General features: G+C 44.5%; 1 protein-coding gene and 1 long non-coding RNA gene across 2 annotated transcripts in view; one reads left to right on the forward strand and one right to left on the reverse strand.

Annotated features, from left to right (window-relative positions):
- The window catches only part of LOC146421252 (uncharacterized), a 194,659-nt gene that overhangs the window by 40,834 nt on the left and 131,620 nt on the right, over positions 1-22,205 (reverse strand). The gene's annotated exons all lie outside the window — the stretch shown is intronic.
- LOC146421254 (dead end protein homolog 1-like) lies at positions 594-4,487 on the forward strand (the record flags this gene model as incomplete). Its single annotated transcript, XM_085047694.1, has 4 exons — positions 594-1,031; positions 2,036-2,144; positions 3,729-4,190; positions 4,369-4,487. Coding segments are annotated over exons 1-4 (702 nt in total), but the record flags the coding sequence as incomplete, so codon positions are not given.

Below are 22,205 nucleotides of genomic sequence, written 5' to 3' on the forward strand. Positions count from 1 at the left end.
ACATGGAATAAAAATATGAAATAAATACATGGGAAAAAAATGAAATAAATAAAAAGATTAAATAAAAATCTGAATATTCCACAGCCATTTAGTTGCCATGGAAACCAAATCATGTAGACCTGGTTATTATTTTTCAATATAATAATGTAACAGTATAAAGAATAGGAATAACAGTAAAGAACATGTATAAAAATAGGAATAACAGTAAAGAAAATGAATTAAAAAGTGTAAAGAAGGGGAGGAGAAGAGAATTAATTGTTGCAATTTCAATATCTGAATTTTGAAGTCCTAAGAATCACATTTTTTCCTCCTAAAAATCACATTTGGGCAGAACTGGGGGGGGGAAACTGGGGGAAACTTGGGGGAATTTTTTGGGAATTTTAAAAAAATTTTCTGTGGAATTTGTTCGGGATTTTTTTGGAATTTTCTTGGGAATTTTCGGGAATTATTGGGGGTGGAGTTTTCGGGAATTTTTCGGAAATTTTTGGGGGGAATTTTTGGGGAATTTTTCGGAAAGTTTTTGGGGGCAAGTTTCGGGAAATTTTTTTTTAATTTTCTGTGGAATTTTTTCGGGACTTTTTTCGGGGAATTTTCTCGGGAATTTTTCGGGGAGTTTTTCCAGGATTCATTTTTGAACCTCCTCCATTTCCAGCCCCCTCCATTCCCTCGCCTCGCTCCCAAGTGGCCAAATCCGGGGTGGAGCGAAGCTCGGCGGGAATTGCGGACCTTTTCTTCTGCCGGACCGGAAAGTGCGATGGAGGAACTCCGGAACCAGTATGGACCAGTAGGAGACCAGTAGGACCAGCAGGAGACCAGTGGGACCCCAGTAAGACACCAGTAGGACCAGCGGAACCAGCAGGACCAGTAGGAAGGAGAGGAACTCCGGAACCAGTAGGACCAGTAGAACCAGCGGAACCGGTAGGACCCCAGTAGGAGACCGGCAGGACCAGCAGGACCAGCGGAACCAGAAGGACACCATTAGGACAACTAGGACCACCGGAACCAGCAGGAAAACCGCGATGGCCGACAAGGTGAGCTCTGTCGGGGCGGCGGGGGCTCGGGGCGGCTCGGCTCACCTTTACCGGATACCGGAGAGGTCCCGGGGCGGCTCGGCTCAGCTCGGCTCACCTTTAGCGGAGGAACCAGAGGTGCTCGGAGGAGGAACGGAGCCGCCGAGCCCCGGCGGAAGGCGCAGGAAGGGCTGAGCGGCGCCGCTGCCTCCGCGGTCCGCTCCCGTTTTTCTCTCCGCCATCCCGTTTCTCCGTTTTTCTCCTGTTTCTGTCCTGTCTCTCTCCCGTTTTTCTCCCGTTTCTCTCCCGTTTCTCTCCCCGTTTTTTAGATGTTTTAAATTTTTTTTACATGTTTTTAGACGTTTTTAGCCACTGATGTCCTGCTGATTGCCTTTATTTTTGGGTTATTTTCTTTTTCTCTTTTTCTTTTTCTTCTCTTTCTCTTTTTCTTTTTCTTTTTCTTTTTCTTTTTCTTTTTCTTTTTTCTTTATCTTTGTCTTCATATTCTTTATCTTTATCTTATCTTTATCTTACCTTTATCATCTTTATCTTTATCTTTTACCTTTATCTTTGGGAATTTTTCGGGAATTTTCAGGATTTTCTGTGGAATTTTTTCGGGAATTTTTTGGGGAATTTTCGGGAATTTTTTCGGGATTTTTGGGAACTTTTTTTTATTTTTGGGGGAATTTCCTTTTATTATTATTTTTGGGGGAATTTTGGAGGAAATTTTCCGGGAATTTTTGGGAATTTTTTTGGGAATTTTTTTTGGAATTTTTCGGGGGAATTTTGGGAAATTTTTGGGACTTTATCTTTGGGTTCCTCCCAGTCTGTCGATAAGCTGAGTTTATCAGATCTCATCTGGCAGAACAACACCCTGAAAAATAAACCTAAAATTCCTTTTTTTGGGGTTAAAGATAAGCAGAACTTTTGGACTAAAGTTACACAAAAAATTTAACCTAATTTTTTTCAATTTAACTAACCTGCTTTTTATTTTCTTACCCAAAACCCATCGATTTCTCACCCAGCTGTGGAGCGACGATGCCAGCAAGGCTGCCCTGCTGGCCTGGCAGAAGCAGAATGGAATCCAACTGGTGCAGATCAATGGGCAGAGGCGCTATGGAGGGCCGCCGCCAGGTAGGGGATTTTTTGGGATTTTTGGGGGAATTATTTGGGAATTTTTAAAGGATTTTTTAGGAATTTTTGTGAATTTTTGGGAGATTTTTGGGAAATTTATTTGATTTTCAGGGGAATTTTTTGGGGAATTTTTTCAGGACTTTTTATGGGGAATTTTTCAGGAATTTTTTTTTTTATTTTCAGTGGAATTTTGTTGGTAATCTTTTGAGAATTTTGGGGAATTTTTTTAGGGGGAATTTTCAGGACTTTTTTGGGGGAATTTTTCGGGGAATTTTTGGAATTTTTTTTTTTAATTTTTGGTGCAATTTTTTGGTAATCTTTTTGAGAGGTTTTGGGAATTTTTTTGGAATTTTTGGGACTTTTTTTGGAATTTTTTCGGAATTTTTTCGAGATTTTTTTGGAACTTTTTGGGGGGATTTTTGAAATTCAGTTTTTTAGAGGGATTTCAGAAGGAGGCTAGGTTTTAGATTTGAGATTTTTTGAAGGTTAAGTTTTTGATTGAAACTTTTTGTGGGGAACTTTCAGGACTTTTTTGGGGGGAATTTTTTGAGGAATTTTGGGAAATTGTTTTTTATTTTTGGGGAATTTTTGGGGGAATATTTGGGGTAATTTTTTGGGGAATTTTTTCGGGATTTTTTGGGAATTTTCGTGATTTTTTTTGAGATTTTTGGGGAAATTTTTTTTTGTTTTTGGGAATTTTTTGGGGGGGGAATTTTCAGGACTTTTTTTGGGGAATTTTTTTGGGAATTTTCAGGGGAATTTTTCGGGAATTTTTTTGGGGAATTTTTGGAGATTTTTTTTGGGCGTAGGGCATGTGACAGGACTCACCATGATGCCTGAAAAGCATCATTCCACCTTCGCTGGAAATCTAGGTTTTTAATAATCATTAAAAAATAATAATCTTTAAAAAATTTTGTTAATTTCAAGTAAATGCTTGTCAAAATTTTTAACCCTCTCTCCCCTGGGCAAAGGTAAAGTTGATAAACCAAATTTAAAAGTTGTATCCTTTTCGACAGGACCAGGGAAATTTTTTGGGGATTTTGGGGAATTTTTTTTATTTTTGGGGGTATTTTCAGGAATTTTTTCAGGATTTTTGGAGAAGGTTTTTGGAATTTCCGGGGGAGTTTTTTGGGAATTTCTGGGAATTTTTCGGAGAATTTTTTTCAGGGAATTTTTGGGGGAATTTTTGGGAATTTTCGGGGGAATTTATCTTTGACTTTCTCCCACTCTGTTGATACACTGACTTCACCAAACCTCACCTAGTAGAGCAACACCCTGGAAAAAAACCTAAAATTCCATTTTCTGGGCTAAAGATAAGCAGAACTTTTTGCCTAAAGTTATCCAAAATTCTTAACCTGGGGTATTTCCTGACAGGATCATGGGAATCTCAATTTTTAATAATCCTTAAAAAATTGAAATTAACAAAACTTTTAACCTGGGATATTTCCTGAGCCCCGCAGGCTGGGTGGGCGGCGCTCCGCCGGCCGACACCGAGGTGTACATTGGCAATTGTTTGAAATTTACGATTTTTCAACTTTTCAATTTTTAAATCTATGGGATTGATGTGATTTTTTTAATCCTCAGGCTGGGCGGGTGGCGCTCCGCCAGCAGACACTGAGGTGTTCATCGGCAAGCTTCCCGAGGACGTTTTTGAGGATACGCTGATCCCGCTTTTCCAGAGCGTCGGGAAGCTCTACGAGTTCCGCCTGATGCTGACCTTTGGCGGCTTCAACCGCGGCTTCGCCTACGCCCGCTACTGCAACCAGAGCGATGCCGCGGCGGCCATTGCCAAACTCCACCGATTCCAGCTGCGCCCCGGCTGCTCCATCGTGGTTTACCGCAGCATGCAGAAGCGCCAGCTGGTCGTGGATGGGTTGGAGATGTGGCTGAGCCGCAGGCAGGTGGAGATGATGCTGGAGCAGAGGACCGAGGGGATCATCAGGGTCACCATGCATGCCAGCCGCAGCTGGAGCCAAGCCAAGCTGGCCGTGCTCACCTACCAGTCACATGATGCCGCCCTGCTGGCCAAGAAGGGGCTGATGGAAGGTGGATTGGGATTTATGGGATTTGTGGGATTTGTGGGGTTTGTGGGATTGATGGGATTTATGGGATGGGATAATGGGATGGGATGAATGGGATTTATGGGATTTATGGGATGGGATAATGGGATTTATGGGATTTTGGGATGCTGCAGGAATGCACCCAACCATCTCCCATCCCCTAGGCACCGTGCTGCCCATGGGACCGAGGGCTACGGTCAGGTGGCTCTACCCCCACCTTCAGCGGCAGCTGCAGCTCCGCGATGAGGACACGGAGGAGGAGGTGGAGGAGGAGGAGGAGGAGGAGGAGGAGGGGGAGTCATCTCCACCATCCACCTGGCCACACGGAGCCACCAACCTGGCGTCACCCAGGTCATCAACCCTACCTCCATTGCTGCAGCAAACCATGGAGCAGGTCAACCAACTGTGCCTGCAGCATCACCTGCACAGCCTCACTATTGTCACTGAGCGCGTTCAGGTGTACCCCAGTGGCTGGCAGCTCTTCCGCTACCAGGCGACAATCCCGGGGTCGCCAATGCCCATCTGCGGCTTCACCTGGGTGTTGCAGGTGCAGGGAGAGACGAGGAGTGTGACAACGCGGCAGTGGCAATGCGCGCTCTGCGGGTATCAGGTGAGTCACCTGCACCACACCTGTGCCACCTGAGCCATACCTGTGCCACCTGTGTCACACCTGAGTCACACCTGTGCCACCTGAGCCACACCTGTGCCACCTGTGCCACACCTGGGCCGAATCCCTGCCTTTCCTTGGCTGGAAAAAAAGAAAAAAAACCACAAAATAATCCAGCAAGTTGATGGTGTTAAATTTCAATATAAATTGGAATTAATTGAATTAATTTATTAATTTACCCATAAAGCAGCCTGCAATAGAAAGAGAGGGAAAGAGAGAAAAGTGGGAAAAGATGGGGAGGAAAGGGAAGGAAAGGGGATAATTAAGAGGATAATTAAGAGAATAATTAAGGGGATAATTAGGAGAATAATTAAGAATATTAAGAATAATTACATTAAGCTGAATCGCCCCTGGCAAGGGTTGAGGCTGATTGCAAGGCCAAGACTTAATTTAATTTTTACCTTAATTATGGGTGATTAGCAGGAGGGATTGGGATTGATGAAGGTGATTGATTAGCAGTAGAAATAAGGATCTTTGAAGAGCAAATAAAATTTGGGTTATTTTTGACCAATTTTTTCTCAATTTCAGGGTTCCGGCTGATTTAGGAGCCACAATTGAACCTGCTGGGGTCCTGGTGCTGTTCCAGCTGCCCTTTGGAGAGCTTTGCATCTCATTTGCTTATGCATATTGGGAGGAGAAGGGCAACTGCTCTGTCCCCAGACAGCTCTTGAGTTCGTTCTGGTTTTGGGGTTGTTGGTTTGTTGGAGAAGCAGAGAGGCAGCAGCTCTCATTTACACCTCATTTGCATTTCTTTTACATCTCATTATTTCCATATCCATATCTGGTTTGGAGTTGCTGGTTCTCCTGCCCAGTTTGGCATAAGTTGGTTTGTTGAGGTCCCAGAGAGGTGGCAGCTCTCATTTACATCTCATTTGCATATAATTTCCATATCCATAGCTGGTTTGGGGTTGTTGGTTTTCCTGCCCAGTTTGACATTAGTTGGTTTGTTGAGGTCCCAGAGAGGCGGCAGCTCTCATTTACATCTCATTTACATCTCTTTTGCATCTCTTTTGCATCTCATTTGCATATAATTTCCATACCATGGCTGGTTTGGGGTTGTTGGTTTTCCTGCCCAATTTGGCAGAAGTTGGTTTGTTGAGGTCCCAGTGAGGCGGCAGCTCTCATTTGCATCTCATTTGCATCTCATTTGCATACACAGATCTGGGGGAGAAGGGCTGGGGAAAAAGCCTGAAAGTTTTGGAAAAAATTGGGGGGAAAATGGTGAAAAAATGGCAAAGATATGACAAAAACCTGATTGAAAAATGGAAAAAAAAGCGCAAAAATTTGATTAAAAATGGTGAAAAGAAATGGCAAAAACCAGGGAAATTCTATGAAAAAAAGGTGTCTTTTGTGTTTTTTTTTAATGGAGTTTTGGAGGGGGTTTCTTTTGAAAATCAGAGTTTTTTGGATGAATTTTTCGTCTGTAATAATATTTCATTTTCAATTATTTTTCATCTGCAATTTGTACATTTTTTTAGTTTCACTGAGAGATTCTTTATTTGAAGAAGTCAGAAAGGGTTAAAAACGGCAAAGAATCTCAAGAAATTTTTTGGGAAAACCCTGGAATTTTGGAAAAAAATAAGGAAAAAAATGGTTGTTTGTTGTGTATTTTTATGGGATTTTGGGGTGGCCAGAAGAGGTTAAAAAATGGAAGAAATTTTGGGAAAAAATCTTAGATTTTGGGAAAATCCGGTGAAAGAATGGCAAAATTGGATAAAAACGGCAAAGAAATGGTGAAAAAATTGTGAAAATTTATTTTAAAATGGTGAAAAAATGGCAGTTTTTGTGGGTTTTTGGGGAGTTAATGGGATTTCGGGGTGGTTAGAAAGGGTTAAAAAGTGGGAGAATTTTGGGGAAAACATCTGGAGAGAAACGGTGGGAAAATGGCAAAAATCGGTGAGGTGTTATGGAGGTTAAATAATTTTATAAATCCCATAAATCAAATAAATCCCAAAACTCCCATAAATCCAATAAATCCCATAAATCGCATTTTTCCCCCATTTCTCCCCCTATTTTTCCTCCTATATTTTCCTCGTTTTCCCCCCATATTTTCCCCCATTTTCCTCTCATATTTTCCCCATATTTCCCCATTTTCCCCCATATTTCCCCCATTATTCCCCATTTTTACTCCTATTTTCTCCTTTTTCCCCCCATATTTTCCTCATTTTTCCCCATTTTCCCTATTTTTTCCTCATTTTTCTCCATTTTTCCCCATTTCTCCTCTCGTATTTCTCCCATTTTTTCCCATTTTTACTTCTATTTTCCACAATTTTTCCCCATTTTTTCCCATTTCCCCATTTGCCCTCACCCAACATGGCGTCCTCACCGTCTCCCTCCCTCCAACCCACACCGCGCATGCTCAGCTGCCATTTTGCCCCTTTAACCCCAAATGCCCTCAACCAACATGGCGCTCAAGCGCCTCACTCTTGGCCGCCATTTTCCCCCTCAGCATTTTCCCGCCTTCCCTCTCCCCTCAGCCCAAATCCAAGATGGCACTCGCCAGCCTCCTCCACTCGGAGCTCCCGGATTTGCACAAATCTTCCTCGCCTTTCCCCAAGATTTTCCCCGATAATCCCCAGGATTTTCCCGCCGGCGCGGCGGAGATTTTTGGGGAAATTTCTGGGCCTCCGCGGGTTTTGGCGGCGTCGCCGTTGGGAGTGAAGGAGGAGCTGGATGGGCCTGGCTTGTATGAAAAACGAGATCCACTCTCCTGTTAGGATTAAAAAGGTTTAATAAAAGACAATAGGGGACAGATAAAAGCAAAAGGTCAGCACTGAGTGCTTTGGCATTCAGCCAAAAAAGCACACCTGGTATGGACAGCGATACTCCTTACATACCCTTCAGCCTAATGCATATTCATAAACAGTTACACATGTTCATATTTTTCTCCAAACCATTTTGCATGTTGTGGGAACTGATCCGCCTTCTCGGAGCATGCGCAGTCATCTTTCACTGATCCTGTTACCGCTCCCAGACTGTGGTTTCTGCAGGCGACAGGTGCTGATAGTTGGAGTGTCAGAGGCAGGGTCCATTTGTGGGATGTTACCCAGTTCAAGAAGACAGTTCAAGCACTCTAACAAAACTATAACAGCTATTTCACTACTACATCTAAGCTCACCTAGCACAAGAAAGACCTTAGTCATCATTCCACAGCAATTTTTCACAGCAAGGCTACCTCTATAAGAAAAGAATTAAAATCATACACATAGTATCCATTGTAATATTTGCAAAAAGCCAATATTATGATACGTATTTATCACATCTTTGCCCTAAGAACAGCTGAAATATTTTTCAGCACTTGTTTCATCCTTTGCTTAGGGGGAGAATGTTGCATCTTTCAGCAAGCTCTGCTCTCCTGGGGGGGGTGATCGTCCCAGGCAGGCTCTAAAAGCAGAATAAAACAGCAGTATAAGGCACAGCACAAAGGACGCACCAGGTTGATCACTTTAAAACTGCCCTACAGTGACATTTGATGGCTGACTCTCAGCACCCCGGGGTGCATACAAAGCCTGCTCAGGCCGAGCACAAGATCCCCACAGAGCGTTGAGCAACATCTGGAGCCCAGCAGGGCCTTGGAGGAGGCAGGGCGAGCCCCGGGCCGGGTTCCAAAGGGGCTGCGGGGCTGGGAGCAATGGCACTGAGTGCCCTGCCCATATCTGCCCTGGGCTCTGCGGCGCCACTGGGACACAGCCCAGGGCCGGGGCTCGGTCCTGCTGCCCCCAGGGCGCTGCCGAGGGCTCCCCGCCCGCCGGGGCCGGGGCGGCGCTGAGGGAGCAGCGCCGCCATTGCTCAGGGGCGCTGAGGGGAGTGCGGCTCCCGCCAGCCCTGCTTGGCTGCGAGGGGGAGAGAGAGAGAATAAAGACAGACTTTTTTGCGAAAGAAAGTCCGTGCCGTTCTGAATACCTTTGGACACTGGCCCGAATGGCTGTGCTTGAGTGTGTGTGAAGCACAGAATTACTCCACAACTCAGATAGCTATGAAGTAGGTATGTGTTTATTCCAGCTGGGGTGCATGAGGGGTAGCCCCTCCAAAAACATGCACACCGTCAGCAGCACTTCACTAAGTTTATATTAGGTTACAGGTTACATATGCATAAAGTTAGACAAAGCCCCTATACATATTCATTACCTATCCCCGCTTTGTATTATAATGAGTTCAAAGTTCATTTAAATATGCTCGCGCAAGTGCAGTGTCTCAAATTAATTGTGGGCAGGGGTCCCAAATGATTGATGACGGCATGATCAATAGTCTTCCTCACGATGAACTGTTCACCCTGTTCCCTTGCGCATGCTCCCTTGATTCTTGGTCCAAGTCCAAGCCTAAAAGCCAACTTGTACCAGTTCGGGGTCCAAGGGCGGGATGCTCAGTTACACTTAGTGGTTTTTCTCAATTATTTGGCTCTCTTCTCTCTATCCTCCTCAATACTAGGTAGGCACAAAATCATTAGGGGAATAATAAATGATCTACAGCAGGAAAATTATAGTAAATCATTATCCAATCTCTGCCTTCTATGTCAGTTCAAAAGTTATTATTATCTAGCTTCTAGTTCTTTCATATTAATAATCTCTATTTTACCCTAAATCCCCTTTTCTATAAAATTAGTAAATTCTTTTACTAGTATATGGATTCTTCTTCTTGCAAGCTTTTGCTATAAGTATCTCTCAATGCCTTACCATGTACATTCGATAAAGTAGTTAAAATGGATAGTCTCTTTAACATCCTACAATTCCAAACAAATACCAGAACAGATAACACAAAACTAATACCTACCAAAATTAGTAAAACAATTATGGGGTGACATAATGTATTAAGGATACCAGTTGCAGTGGGTGACCATCCAAAAAGCATATCCCACCAGTGGTGATCCGCATCCTGTCTTGCTCTTTGTAAGACTCTGCTTATTTCCTCTGTATCATGGTGAATGTTTATTAAAGTTTTCTTTCCACTTTTTTGAATTCCTTTTAGGATGTTAATTAAGTCTTGATGCTCTACCAGTTGTCTTACCAGCGTAAGGTTCATCCCAATAGGTGTTGATGATCGAGATACAACTGGTGCCAAATACAGAAAGTCACACCCAGTGATCTTCACAAAATTACAAATACAAAAATTAGAATGATTCCTAACATCCAAAGTAACACTGTCATTATCTATTTCTATGAAAACACACATTGTTCTTAAGCAAACACAACCCTGACCAATATATACAAGTACTGTTTTCTGACTAGTATCTGGGTGAACTTCAAAGTGGCAAATGCTTTGCTCAACATCTAAGCATGTATCTTTGACATTAATTGTGTTACTCTCACAGATAAACCCTTGTTGTTCTCATGTAATCCATGATTCTAAATTTACAGTTTGCCAATTTTTAATAAAACATATTTCTTTAAAAATATTAGAGTGGATTTTAAATGCTAAATTAAAATTTAATAGAAAAGGCTTTTCCATCTTTTTTTCTGTATCCGACCTGGATTTTTTCATTAAAGATACCAGGTAGGGTCATGATCCACTCATTTCGATTCCAAGCCCATTCAGGTGGGTGGTAAATTTCATCAACATGCATTACAATTATAGCCAAATCCGGAAAGCTGTCTGTAGGGAAAGTCCCTGAAAGCTGGTATGCCCTATGAGGGCTCTTGACCAAGGCCATTCAGTATCGCCCTGGCTAAAAGTACCTCCTTTTCCTTGAAGTATGGTTATAATTGTGAGAACACCAACGAGAGTAACTTTTCTAATTGCATTCATTTTACCCAGGTAAATTTCAATTTCAGTTCATTATCATTAGAAGCCACTTTCCAAGGGGTCTCTGGAGCTTTCTTCACTCGAGTATGATGAATCCAGGCATTCTGTTCTTTGTTTTTGATTGCAGTGAAAGTGGTAAGGAGTACTTGAAATGGTCCTTCCCACTGTGGCTCCAAAGTTTTCTCTGTAAGAGACTTAACATAAACATAATCTCCAGGCTGAATGTTGTGTACTGGGCTTCTAGGCCCCGACTCCAGGTTCCAGCCACATGCTTTTCAATTTTCCTGAGTTGCTTACTCAAGGCCACCATATAGGCGGACGGTGTTTCCTCCCCAGCTTGGGTGGATAGTCCTTTCTGTACTCTGTATGGTCTCCCATAGAGCATCTCAAAAGGATTTAATTTTTCTTTAGTTCTGGGTTTAGTTCGGATTCGTAAGTGGAAGAGATTGGGGCCACGGTAAGTTGGCTTCTTGCCCCAGTCTTACAATTAGCTGTTTGATTAGGTGGTTCATTTTCTCCACCTGACCACTTGACTGTGGGTGGTATGGGGTGTGAAGCTCCCAATCTATGCCTAAATGATGGCTAACTTGTACCACCTTTGAAGTGAAATGTCCTCTATCTGAGGACATTGTGGCTGGAACTCCGAAGTGTGGTAGTATTTCTTGTAACAATACCTTGGTTACCTCCCAGGCTTTGACAGTTGTAGTGGGAAAGGCTTCTGGCCATCCTGAAAAGGTATCTGTTAATACCAACAAGTACCGATACCCCCCTTTTCTTGGGAGTTCTGAAAAATCAATTTGCCACTGCTGTCCAGGCCCATTCCCTTTCCCAATTTGGCCCAATTTTGGTTTGGGGATATTTTTAGGGCTAGTCTGGAGGCAAAGGTCACACTGTTGGGTTACCTGTGTGATGGTAGCATCTGGCAATAATTCATTTAATTAAATATTTGTGTAGGGCATCTATTCCCCAATGTGTCTTTTGGTGTTCTGTTCTTACTAGTGCCCACACTAAATGAGAGGGAATGACCAACCTCCCCTGTGCAGTAATAGCCCAACCCTCTTCATTATATGACCCTGTTATAGGTTGGCTTACCTTCTAGGGAGATTTGGCCATCTGGAATTAAAGCCCCTTCAGTTGTCACCTCACCTTTTGCTGCTTCTTTTGCCTCTCTGTCCGCCAGATCATTTCCTTCCAATTCTGAGCTCACTTTCTGGTGTGCCTTAATGTGCATAATTGCTACTTTTCCGGGTAGCTGGACTGCTTCCAACAGCTGGGTTATCTCTTGTGCATGTTTAATGTTTTTTCCTTGTGAGTTCAACAGTCCCCTTTCCTTCCAAATGCCTCCGTGTGCATGTACAACTCCAAATGCATACTTTGAGTCTGTATAAATGTTTATCTTTTTTTTTTTTTTTCTTTTGCTATTTCCAAAGCACAGGTTAAAGCAATTATTTCAGCTTTCTGGGCAGAAGTTTATTGGTAAGGGTCCAGATTCTATTACGTTTTTGCTGATGGTGATTGCATACCCTGCATGTCGCTTTCCACTGATGACGTAGCTGCTCCCATCGGTAAACCAGGTCTCTGCATCACCCAAAGGTGTATCCTTCAGATCTGGACAGCTAGAGTATGTGGCTTCGATAGTTTTCAAGCAGTCGTGGTGCACCTGCTCCCCGTTGTTTCTGTGTCCAGAGTACACAGGCTTCTTCTGTCCGGGTAGCTATTAAAATGTCATCAACGTATTGCAATAGCTTCCCTTCTTCAGAAGGGGCTTCCCAGGATTCCAGGTCTTTTGATAGTTGATCCCCGATTAGGGTGGGACTGTTCTTGAATCCTTGAGGCAACACCGTCCAAGTGAGCTGAGTTTTGCGTCTGCTTTTGGGATTTTCTCATTTGAACGCGAGTATTTTCTGGCTGGCTTCCTGGAGAGGGAGGCAAAAGAAGGCATCTTTCAAATCTAAAACAGTAAACCAGGGTAGTTCAGGTGTTAGCTCAGTTAGTAGTGTGTAGGGATTTGACACTACAGGATAGAGGTCCTCAGTTATTTTTTTACTGCCCTTAAATCTTGTACCACCCAATATGACCCATTAGGCTTGCAGACTGGTAAAATGGGGGTGTTAAAATCAGATTTGCACTCTCTCAATAGCTCTAGCTGTAGAAAGTTTTCAATCACTGGGCTAATTCCTTCCTTGTCTTCTTTCTTAAGAGGGTATTGTTTAACCCTGACTGGTTGTTTCCCTTCTTTCAACTTAATTTGTATCAGGGGTGCATTTTTAGCTCTTCCAGGTACGTTTGTTGCCCATACCCCAGGGAATTGATCATTTACCTCCAGAGTAACTTCCCCATCTTTGAATGAAATGGTAGCTTGTAACTGTTCCAACAGATCTCTGCCCAAAAGGGCTTTTGGAGATCTGGGCATGTACAAAAACTTGTGAATACCCCATTGCTTTCCCAGTTTATATTTTAAAGGTTTACAAAAATATGCTTTTTCAGATTGACCAGTTGCCACTTGAACCATGATATAATCATCCCCCACCGGCATTAAAGCTTTATTTAAAACCGAATATGTTGCCCCCGTGTCCACCAAAAATTCTATTTCTTTTTCTTTTTCCCCTAGTTTCATTATAACCAATGGATCTGCTAGGGTGGAGTCCTCGGGTCTTCTTCAGTCTTCTTTCATGTGTGCGATGGCTCCTTCTCGGCCTCATCTTCTTTGCTGGTTGTTCTATTTTCTTTTTTAAAAAAACAACATTAATTATAATAGTGTGTTATATTCTAAAAACCCATGTGGAGGCCATCTAATTCTGTCATCTAGCCTGTACAAAGGGCACTACTAAGTTAAAAATTTAATAAGAGGTCTTTTATCTTTTGTACTTTTGCTCCCTGCAATTTTCTTTCAATACGCTAAAACACAGCCAAGTGGAGTTGTTTTAGGAACTTCTTTGCTTTGCCCAGTTCCCATCTTATCTATTTTTTTTCTCTTGGTTTAATCTCTTTTCTAGGCAAACCTCTTTTCACACTGACTTACTAGTTCCTTCTCTTTTTTTTTTCCCCTGTTTTATTCTGGTTTTGGTTTTGTTTGTTTTTTTCCAATTTTCCTCTTGCACTAACCAGGTTTCAGGAACTAAATTACTCTTTTCACGCACTAAAACAATAACAGCTGGTTCTGACCACTCTGTCACAATAGTAAGCGTGTCTCTTTTGTTAAGATCTCTGCTTTTTCCTGTCCTCACATGCTGGACACCACTTTGATCTCAAACGAAAAACGCATACCACTTGTTATGACATGCGGCACACTCACACAATGCCCAAACCTTACAGTAATCATTTTTACATTCAAAACAAAAGGTATTTTTGGCATCAGACAAGCATCTCATTTATTTCACTCAAAGCCAAGCTGGTATGAGAGAGGAAAAAAATAAAAATCAAGATTAATTTCTGAGAGGGAGGAAGGAGAAAGAAGAAAAAAATTAAAAGGCAACCACTCTTTATATGCTACTGTTTTCACTAAGTAAATTAACTCAATATTCCCAATATTTTTCTAAAATTACACTGCTAAAAAGGAACTTGATATTTTTCTACAATTACACTGCTGAAAAGGAACTTGGTGTTTTTGTCCACACAAAACTTATATAATGCTCCAACTTATTCGTTTTACAACTTGCCCAGTTGTTTTCTGACAGGTCGATAAAAAATAGTATCTCTTAACTCCGTAAGCCTGCAAACCTGACACCGTGTTAAAACCTACTAATCATACTGTGGCACAGCCGCTGTACTACCTCCACATATAGCCAAAGGTCTGGGGCTATGCTCTTTTGATATAGCCACCGAAAAAAACCCAGTGTCCTTAACTGGCTGCGGTATAAAGTTTTCCTTTATTCACTTACCACCACAATTTCAAACAACTGCATACACTCACTCACCCTAACACAACAATAAACACTTAATACAACACAACAAACACTTTTACGACCACAACAACAAAGTACAATAAAATTCCAAAAACCCACACTCATATACCAAAGCGAAAAATTCACAACCATACCCAAACATTCACTTCTATTAGACCACTTGCCTCACACTTCATCAATCAATTTTTCATTTGCTCATGCAGACTAATGTTCACCCCACACACATACACAACACTAGTGTTAACAATACTTCAAACTAGTTCTCTTTCAAACTAGTTTCCTTAGGGATCCACTCAATTCACCACCAGAATTGCTCGCAGCTGCTCTATCGGACAGCGAATCCCCCCCCACCAGCTAAGGACGACGAATTACTTCGCCAATTTCCCCTAGCCAGCCCTAACCAGTCGCTTGCAAGCTCACCACTCAGGGATGATGCTGCGCACAGGATGTCTCTCTGTGTCTTACCAGCAGCCCCCGCCAAGCGTATACAACTTACAGCCTTCCCTATACCCAAAACACACACCGTTTATCCACTGTATCAGATGGTTGTTGTTTGCCCCGCAGTGAGCGGCCGAGGAGCAGAGGTCCTCCAGGAAAATCCTGGGGCACGCCTAGGATGTCAGCCCCTCAGTCAATCCTGCAGCCAGGCAAACCTTGTCCCATCTGGGGTGCCAAATGAAGCAGGGAATTACTCCACAACTCAGATAGCTATGAAGTAGGTATGTGTTTATTCCACCCGGGGTGCATGGGGGGTAGCCCCTCCAAAAGCATGCACACCGTCAGCAGCACTTCACTAAGTTTATATTAGGTTACAGGTTACATATGCATAAAGTTAGACAAAGCCCCTATACATATTCATTACCTGTCCCCGCTTTGTATTATAATGAGTTCAAAGTTCATTTAAATATGCTCGCGCAAGTGCAGTGTCTCAAATTAATTGTGGGCAGGGGTCCCAAATGATTGATGACGGCATGATCAATAGTCTTCCTCATGATGAACTGTTCACCCTGTTCCCTTGCGCATGCTCCCTTGATTCTTGGTCCAAGTCCAAGCCTAAAAGCCAACTTGTACCAGTTCGGGGTCCAAGGGTGGGATGCTCGGTTACACTGAGTTGTTTTTCTCAATTATTTGGCTCTCTTCTCTCCATCCTCCCCGATACAAGGTAGACACAAATTCATTAAGGGAATAATAAATGGTTTACAGCAGGCAAATCCTAGTAAATCATTATCCAATCTCTGGCTCTCTAAATCAGTTCAAGAATATTATTATTATTATTATTATTATTATTATTATTATCCAACTTCTAGTTCTTTTAAATTAATAATTTCTATTTTACCCTAAATCAGTATAGTGACTGCAAAAACCTCTAAGACACTCTGCTGATTTAACTGGCAGGAGAAATGGATTCCCCCAAACAGCCCCAAGAGAGGTTAAGGTGGGAGTCATTAACCACCAAAGAGATTACAAGAAATACAATGATACAGCTTTAACTGTAGGCAGTTAAAGGCAAAGTATAACCAGACAAGAGTATAACCAGACAAGAACAGGATGGTGGTCCTTAGTTCCTGTGCTGAGCACTATGTAGTCCCATTGTATGCAAAGAAAAAGCAAAAGCAAACCAAACCTTTTGGTCAGAGTGGTGGTCACAGTCCTCCTGAAGTGGTGGTTGCAGTCTTGTCTAAAGCAGTGGCCGCAGTCCTGTTGGAGTTTTGCTCTTCCTCTGGATCTGTTGAGTGGTGCCAGATGTACCCAAGCTCAAAGATTTCATATGCTCAGGTTCAGGTGGGAATGCTCAGTACCTCCCCCAGGGCAGGGAGTGTCACAATGCAATGATGTCATCCTGGGAGTCAAGGGATATTTGGGGAGTCTTTGATGGTCTCAGTCGTTGCAGCTGCCTATTGTGCTGGTGCCATTGAGTCCATGATGGCCCATTAGCAGAGAGGACCCTCAGGCTGGGTGGGACTGTGCTGGTGCTTCCCTGGAGGGAGCTATCTCAGCTGAGTCATTGGTGTGAAGAAAAAGAAACACTGCCCTGCCTAGCAGCGTTTGGCTCTTCTTCCTTATCTCATTTAACACCCAGTTGGTAGCCTGAGAGTGCGGGGGTACACTGGGCAGCTCCTGCAAACGACCTATCATAAACAGCTCATCAGAAAGGACCTAAAGGGAGTAGAATGACCACTTTGGTTACAGCCACAGAGTGCTAAACTGTAACCAGGACAGGCTGGCAGTGAGATTTCATCGAGTGATATTTGAAACAAACACCAAAATCTTTAAAAAAGGCTGCTGAGGTCAGTAAGGTGGATCCATGCCACCAGCACATTTAGAAAGTAAATACTGATTTCTCTTTTTCAAAACATCAGTTACCTCTTAATCCAAAGTTACAGAAGATTTTTCAGCACACACATCGGTTTTATCTTTCACATTTTATCTAGGTTTTTCCTTTACTTTCCCCTTTTATTTTCTCGAAAGACAAAAAATTAATGTCCATTTCTCCTGGTTCCCATGTGAAGCAGCTCCCTTCCCGCTGGCTGAGCTGCTCAGGCAGAGCCCATAGCTCCTGGCCCCTGCAGGGCTGAGGCTTTTCCCTGTCGCCGTGCACAGAGTGATGGAGCAGCACTGCTGAACATGGGGACACGCAGAGGGACCAGAAGAGCTGCCTTTGTCCACCTGAAACTCCAAGGGCCAAACTCTGAGCAGACACGGCTGGAAGAGACTGGCAGGCTCCCTGTTTGCTGTGCTGCCCCACTTGTGAGGGGCCCGGCTTTGCATGAGGCACAGTGAGAACAAGGGGCAGCTCCCTCCCAGCCCTGCAGCCAAGGGACCCCTCTGGCCCCGGGGCTTGGGGCACTGTCAGCACCTGCTGCTTCAGCCACTGCTTCTGCTGGTATTGAGAGCAGCAACCAAATTGTGGCTGATCCCAAGGGTGCAGCAGCAGGGTCTGGAGCTGATCCCTGAGTCTGGGGAAGGGCTGGACAAATGACCCAGCAGCAGCAGCAGCAGCAGCAGCAGCAGCAGCACCAGCACCACCAGCACCACCACCAGCACCACCACCAGCAGCAGCAGCAGCAGCAGCACCACCACCACCACCAGCAGCACCACCAGCAGCAGCACCACCAGCAGCAGCAGCAAATGAACCTGAGTTTGAGCACAGCCCCTGCCACTCTTCCCTTCTGTTTGCAGTGGTGTCACAGCAGCCTGAGGCACCTGGGAGCCCTCAGTGCCAGCAGGGACTTGAGATGGCAGGCCCTGGGCTCCTGGAGGTTGTGCAAGGAACAGAGCTGGGACCTGGCAGCAGAAGCAGCTGCTTCCTTGCACTCTTGAAGAAAGCTCTTGGCTCTTTCAGATCACTGAAAGGCCTGAAGAGCAGAGAGGAGGTGACACCAAACAATGTTCCTGTTTTCACATCCTCACCTCTCAGTGTCCCAGAAGGAATTCAATGAACTGTATTCTTCTCTCTGACTAGTCTCATTCAGCATGAGCAGCTTAGCACCAAGAGCTAAAGGGCCTGAAGCCTTAGGCCTCAAGAGCTGACCAAGAGGGAACTTTCTGAGCAAACTAATGCTGCTCATGTGGACCAGGCTGAATCCAGCAGATAGAATCCTAGAATTCTAGAATCCTTTTCATTGGAAAAGAACTCTGAGCTCAAGTCCAACTATTCACCCAGCACTGTCAGCCCAGCACTAAACCACATCCCTGAAGTGCCAAGGCCTGAACAAGAGGCCTGACTGAGGCCTGAACAACAGGCCCTGAGCCAAAGATGACCTCTCGATGAACCTTCCAACATAAAGTTATCTTTGTATCCACTCATCCACAAAATATGCATGATCATTAGCTTTGTGATAGGTATATCTGCTCATTAGTGAAACATGTATTGACTTTTCTGTATTTAGAAGGTGGACAAGTCCACAAAATCCAACATCTGGCCTGGTTTGGGGGTGTATGGTCAAAGTCAACTCCCTTAGTTCCTCCTTGAGCCCTGGCCAGGCTTTGGGAGAATTCAAGAGGAGAATGAATCCAGATGTTCCTGCACTGGAAGTGCTGTCAGTTTGTTTGTTCAGCACTCTCCAAGCTGGGCCCTCTCCCAGCAAGGGTGGAAGCCTCACCTGTGGTTGGACACACCTGGAGGAATTCCGAGTGTCCAGAGTGGCTCTGCAGTCCTTGGCTGTGACAGCTTCCCCAGCTGATGTGTGGGTGTGGGTGATGGTAAAGTCTGAGGGTAACTGGTGATGGATCTTTGTAAATCATTATAGGCAATCTTTGGTAGTGATTACTGGGTGCATTACTGAGCTTCTCCTTTTGTGATTATTTGCTAATGATCATGTGCTTTGCTGAGCTTCTCTTTTTGTAATTCTTTGCACTTTTGCATTACATAAATTACATTGTTCCTTCAGCTGGTGTCTGTGTCTTTGGTGCTGACCCTGCCCACTGGCAAAACAGGGCCCCTCCTGCCTAAGTGTTTCCTGAGAAGACAAAAAACATCACTCCAAATGTCACCCCTTCCTCCTTGTTCCCCCACTTTATACACTGAGCATGATGTCTTATGGTCTGGGATATCCCTGGGGTCACTTGGGGTCACCTGCCCCCCTGTGTCCCCTCCCAACCTCCCCCACACCCCCAGACCCTCCCCAGCATGGCTGGATGAGGGGCAGGAAAGGCCTTGGCTCTGTGCAAGCTCAGCGAGAACAAAACCATCTGTGTGTGACCAATGCTGTGCTCAGCACAGCCCCAAAATACAGCCCCAGGAAAGCCCTGGGAAGGAAATTCCCTCTGCCCCACCCAAAGCAGCACCCCATGGCCATCCAGCATCACCACGGCTCCACAGGCTCCTTTCTGACCGTGACAATCCCCATCCCAGCAGGGCAAAGGTTGTTTGCCATGGACCCAACCTCAGCAAAGTGTCTCCTGCAGGTTGTCCTGGCATTGGACAGTAGGAAGGGGCTCTGTGCTGGTTGCCATGGCAACCTCTGTACCAATGATGCCTTATGGTGGTTGTCATGGCACCTGAGCCCAGCAGTGTCTCAGTGCAAGTGTCCCTGGCATCAGTCCCTCCAAGAGGTTTCCATGGCAATTGCCATGACAGGTGTCCCAGTAATGGTTGCCATGGAAACAGACCCCAGCACTGACCCTTTCTGTCAGGCTGACCTGGCCTTTGGCCCTGGCACTGGGCTTTGCTGCTGGTTCCACGGCGCCTGCTCAGCCAGCATGGCATAGGGCAGGTGGCCATGGCACAAACCCCAGCCATGGATCCCCTGTGGCTCTGGGCAGTGACACCAGCCCTGAGCAATGGGCTGCTGCCATGGGGTCAGTGAAGTGGCCATGGCAACAGCCCCTTGCAATGGCCCAATGCAGGTTGGCATGAGAGTCCACCATCACAGCTGGCCCAGGGCAGGGCTGCAGTGCCCTTCCCAGCAGCCTGTCTGCACACAAGCACTTCCAGGGCTTTCTGCATTTCTCTTCCCCTCTCTTGGCTCACTCATACATCTCAGGGGCAAAATCAGCCCCTATGTGCTGCTCTGTGGTCAACCCTACCAAGTACCATATTCCAGCAAACAAACCTGTAAAAGGAGAGGTTGATTTGAATAATAACCTCATTTCTCCGCTCTTAAAACTTTACAGGATTTGCAGTGAGCAGTGGTGATCTCCGGACTGAGGGGATTGGACACACCAGGGCATGAGTTCCAGCCAGGAGATTGGGTATCCTTGAAAGACTGGGGATCTGCTCCCTCTAGCCAAAGTGGAAGGGACCTTTCCAAATACTATTGACAACTTTTTACAATGCACAGTTCAAGATGACACCTCCTGGGGATTTGAAGAAATCTGGACCAAACTTACTTCATGGGTACCCAGTTGAACTTGGTTAAAATATGTTTATAATCACCACCATAATAATTGCTGTGTGGTTTTAGCTTGGATCAAGGTTCAGTGTTGTAGCTGTAGTGATGCCTTATGCTATAAAATGAAATACAGATATCAAGAGACCAGTTCCCATCAGGAACATAGTCTCAAGAAAAGGGAGGACTTGATGAGGACAGGAGAACAGAACAGAAGAGCATTTTACTCTTTTGAAAAGGACAGTGGAACAGACCAACATTTACTCTTATCAGGGAGAATAGAACAGAAGAGCAAATAAATAAAGTAATGCATATACATCAAGTAAGCAGGAGTAGCTCATGAATATGTAATCAGTGTGTGTGTGTGGCAGGACAGACACCCCCCCCCCTTCTCTCTCTCCCTGATTGCTAGCCGAGATTGATGGCTCAGATTAAGTCAATGGCTTAATCCTGACTATCAATGCTGGCGTCTGGAACTCAGAGCGAGACACTGAAAGAATGTGAATAATTTTCAAGTGACCGCAAAATACACACTCTTTTCCCTATAAAACACCACGAAAAACTCGGTAAAATCAGAAGCTTTCTACATGGATATCGGAGCGTGAGAAAAGTTTCTCCCCTGAGGTTTGGACGCAGACTCTGTGGTTACTTCCCCAAGGGATTGAGAGAGGATCTGGTGCATCCCCAGCTCCAAAAATTGGATTTGGTAAGAAGCATTCAGTTTCCTGAATTGTATTCTTCTTTGTTAGCTACAATAATATTAATAGGTACCTTTTTCATTCTTAGCGCTGTATTGTTTTAATCTCCCTATTTTGGGCACATATATATATATGTTTGTTTTAGCTATGAATAGCTTTTCATGTTTTGTGTAGTAAAATTTGTCTAGTTCTTTATTCCGTTCTCACCTGTGCCTAATAAACCATAATCTATTTTACATTAGACATAAATCGGCTGTCTTTATAAGAACTTACGAATGAGACTGGGTTTTGGGGTGCTGGTCACTCTGAATAGGTTTGGTCACTAGTTGTCATAGGCCTAGGCAACTGGTAAAATCTATATACCCTCTGTTTCCACTCGTGACAGTGTGATAAAAACTGTTCACCTGATGCTCAGAGCAATAAATTTGAGGACCTCTGAGTGACCAGCGCTGCAATAAAGAATGACTGCTTTCAAATACTCAAGCTGAGTAAGTTTGTCTGGCCAATTTCAGGATCAGTTCCAAAGGGCCCCACAGTGTCACAATGGTCTCCTTGGTTCCATGAGGTTCCACCATGTCACAAAAGGTCCCTTGGGTCCATGGAGCCACGAAGTGCTACAATGGCCCCTTGATTCCATGGGGTTCCACAGTGTCAGAATGGTCCCCTTGATTCCATGAGGCCCCACAGTGTCACCCTAGGGCAGGAGGCCAGGAGGGTTTTGTTCCCCACACACTGCAGTTCCCTGGGCCAGCTGGCACCAACACCTTCTCCCAAGCCAGAGCTCCTGGGCACAGTCAGGGCTGTGCCTCATGGCAGCTCCCTGCAAACCATGGCAGTGACTTCGAGGCCAAAACCCAAGTCACAGTTTGCTACTCTTTATGGCTATATTTGACCAGGAAATGTCCCATTGTGGGGTGTTCCTTTCCTGCAGTCACTGCAATACTGGGAACATACACCGAGCTCTGAGTGAGAGAAATGGCCAGTGCTGCGCCTCTGCTCTGACTCGTGGATGGTGGGAAATGCTCTGTAAGGGTGACTGGAATGATAGAAAAAGGACAATTGGCAGCACAGAGAGAAACCCATCAGGGCTGCTGGGCTGGGGCAAGACATTGTGTGGCAGGACAGACACCCCCCCCTCCCCTTCTCTCTCTCCCTGATTGC

This window comes from Lichenostomus cassidix, unplaced genomic scaffold, assembly GCF_008360975.1.
Source record: "Lichenostomus cassidix isolate B80296 unplaced genomic scaffold, HeHo_3.0 HiC_scaffold_43, whole genome shotgun sequence".
NCBI lineage: Eukaryota > Metazoa > Chordata > Aves > Passeriformes > Meliphagidae > Lichenostomus > Lichenostomus cassidix.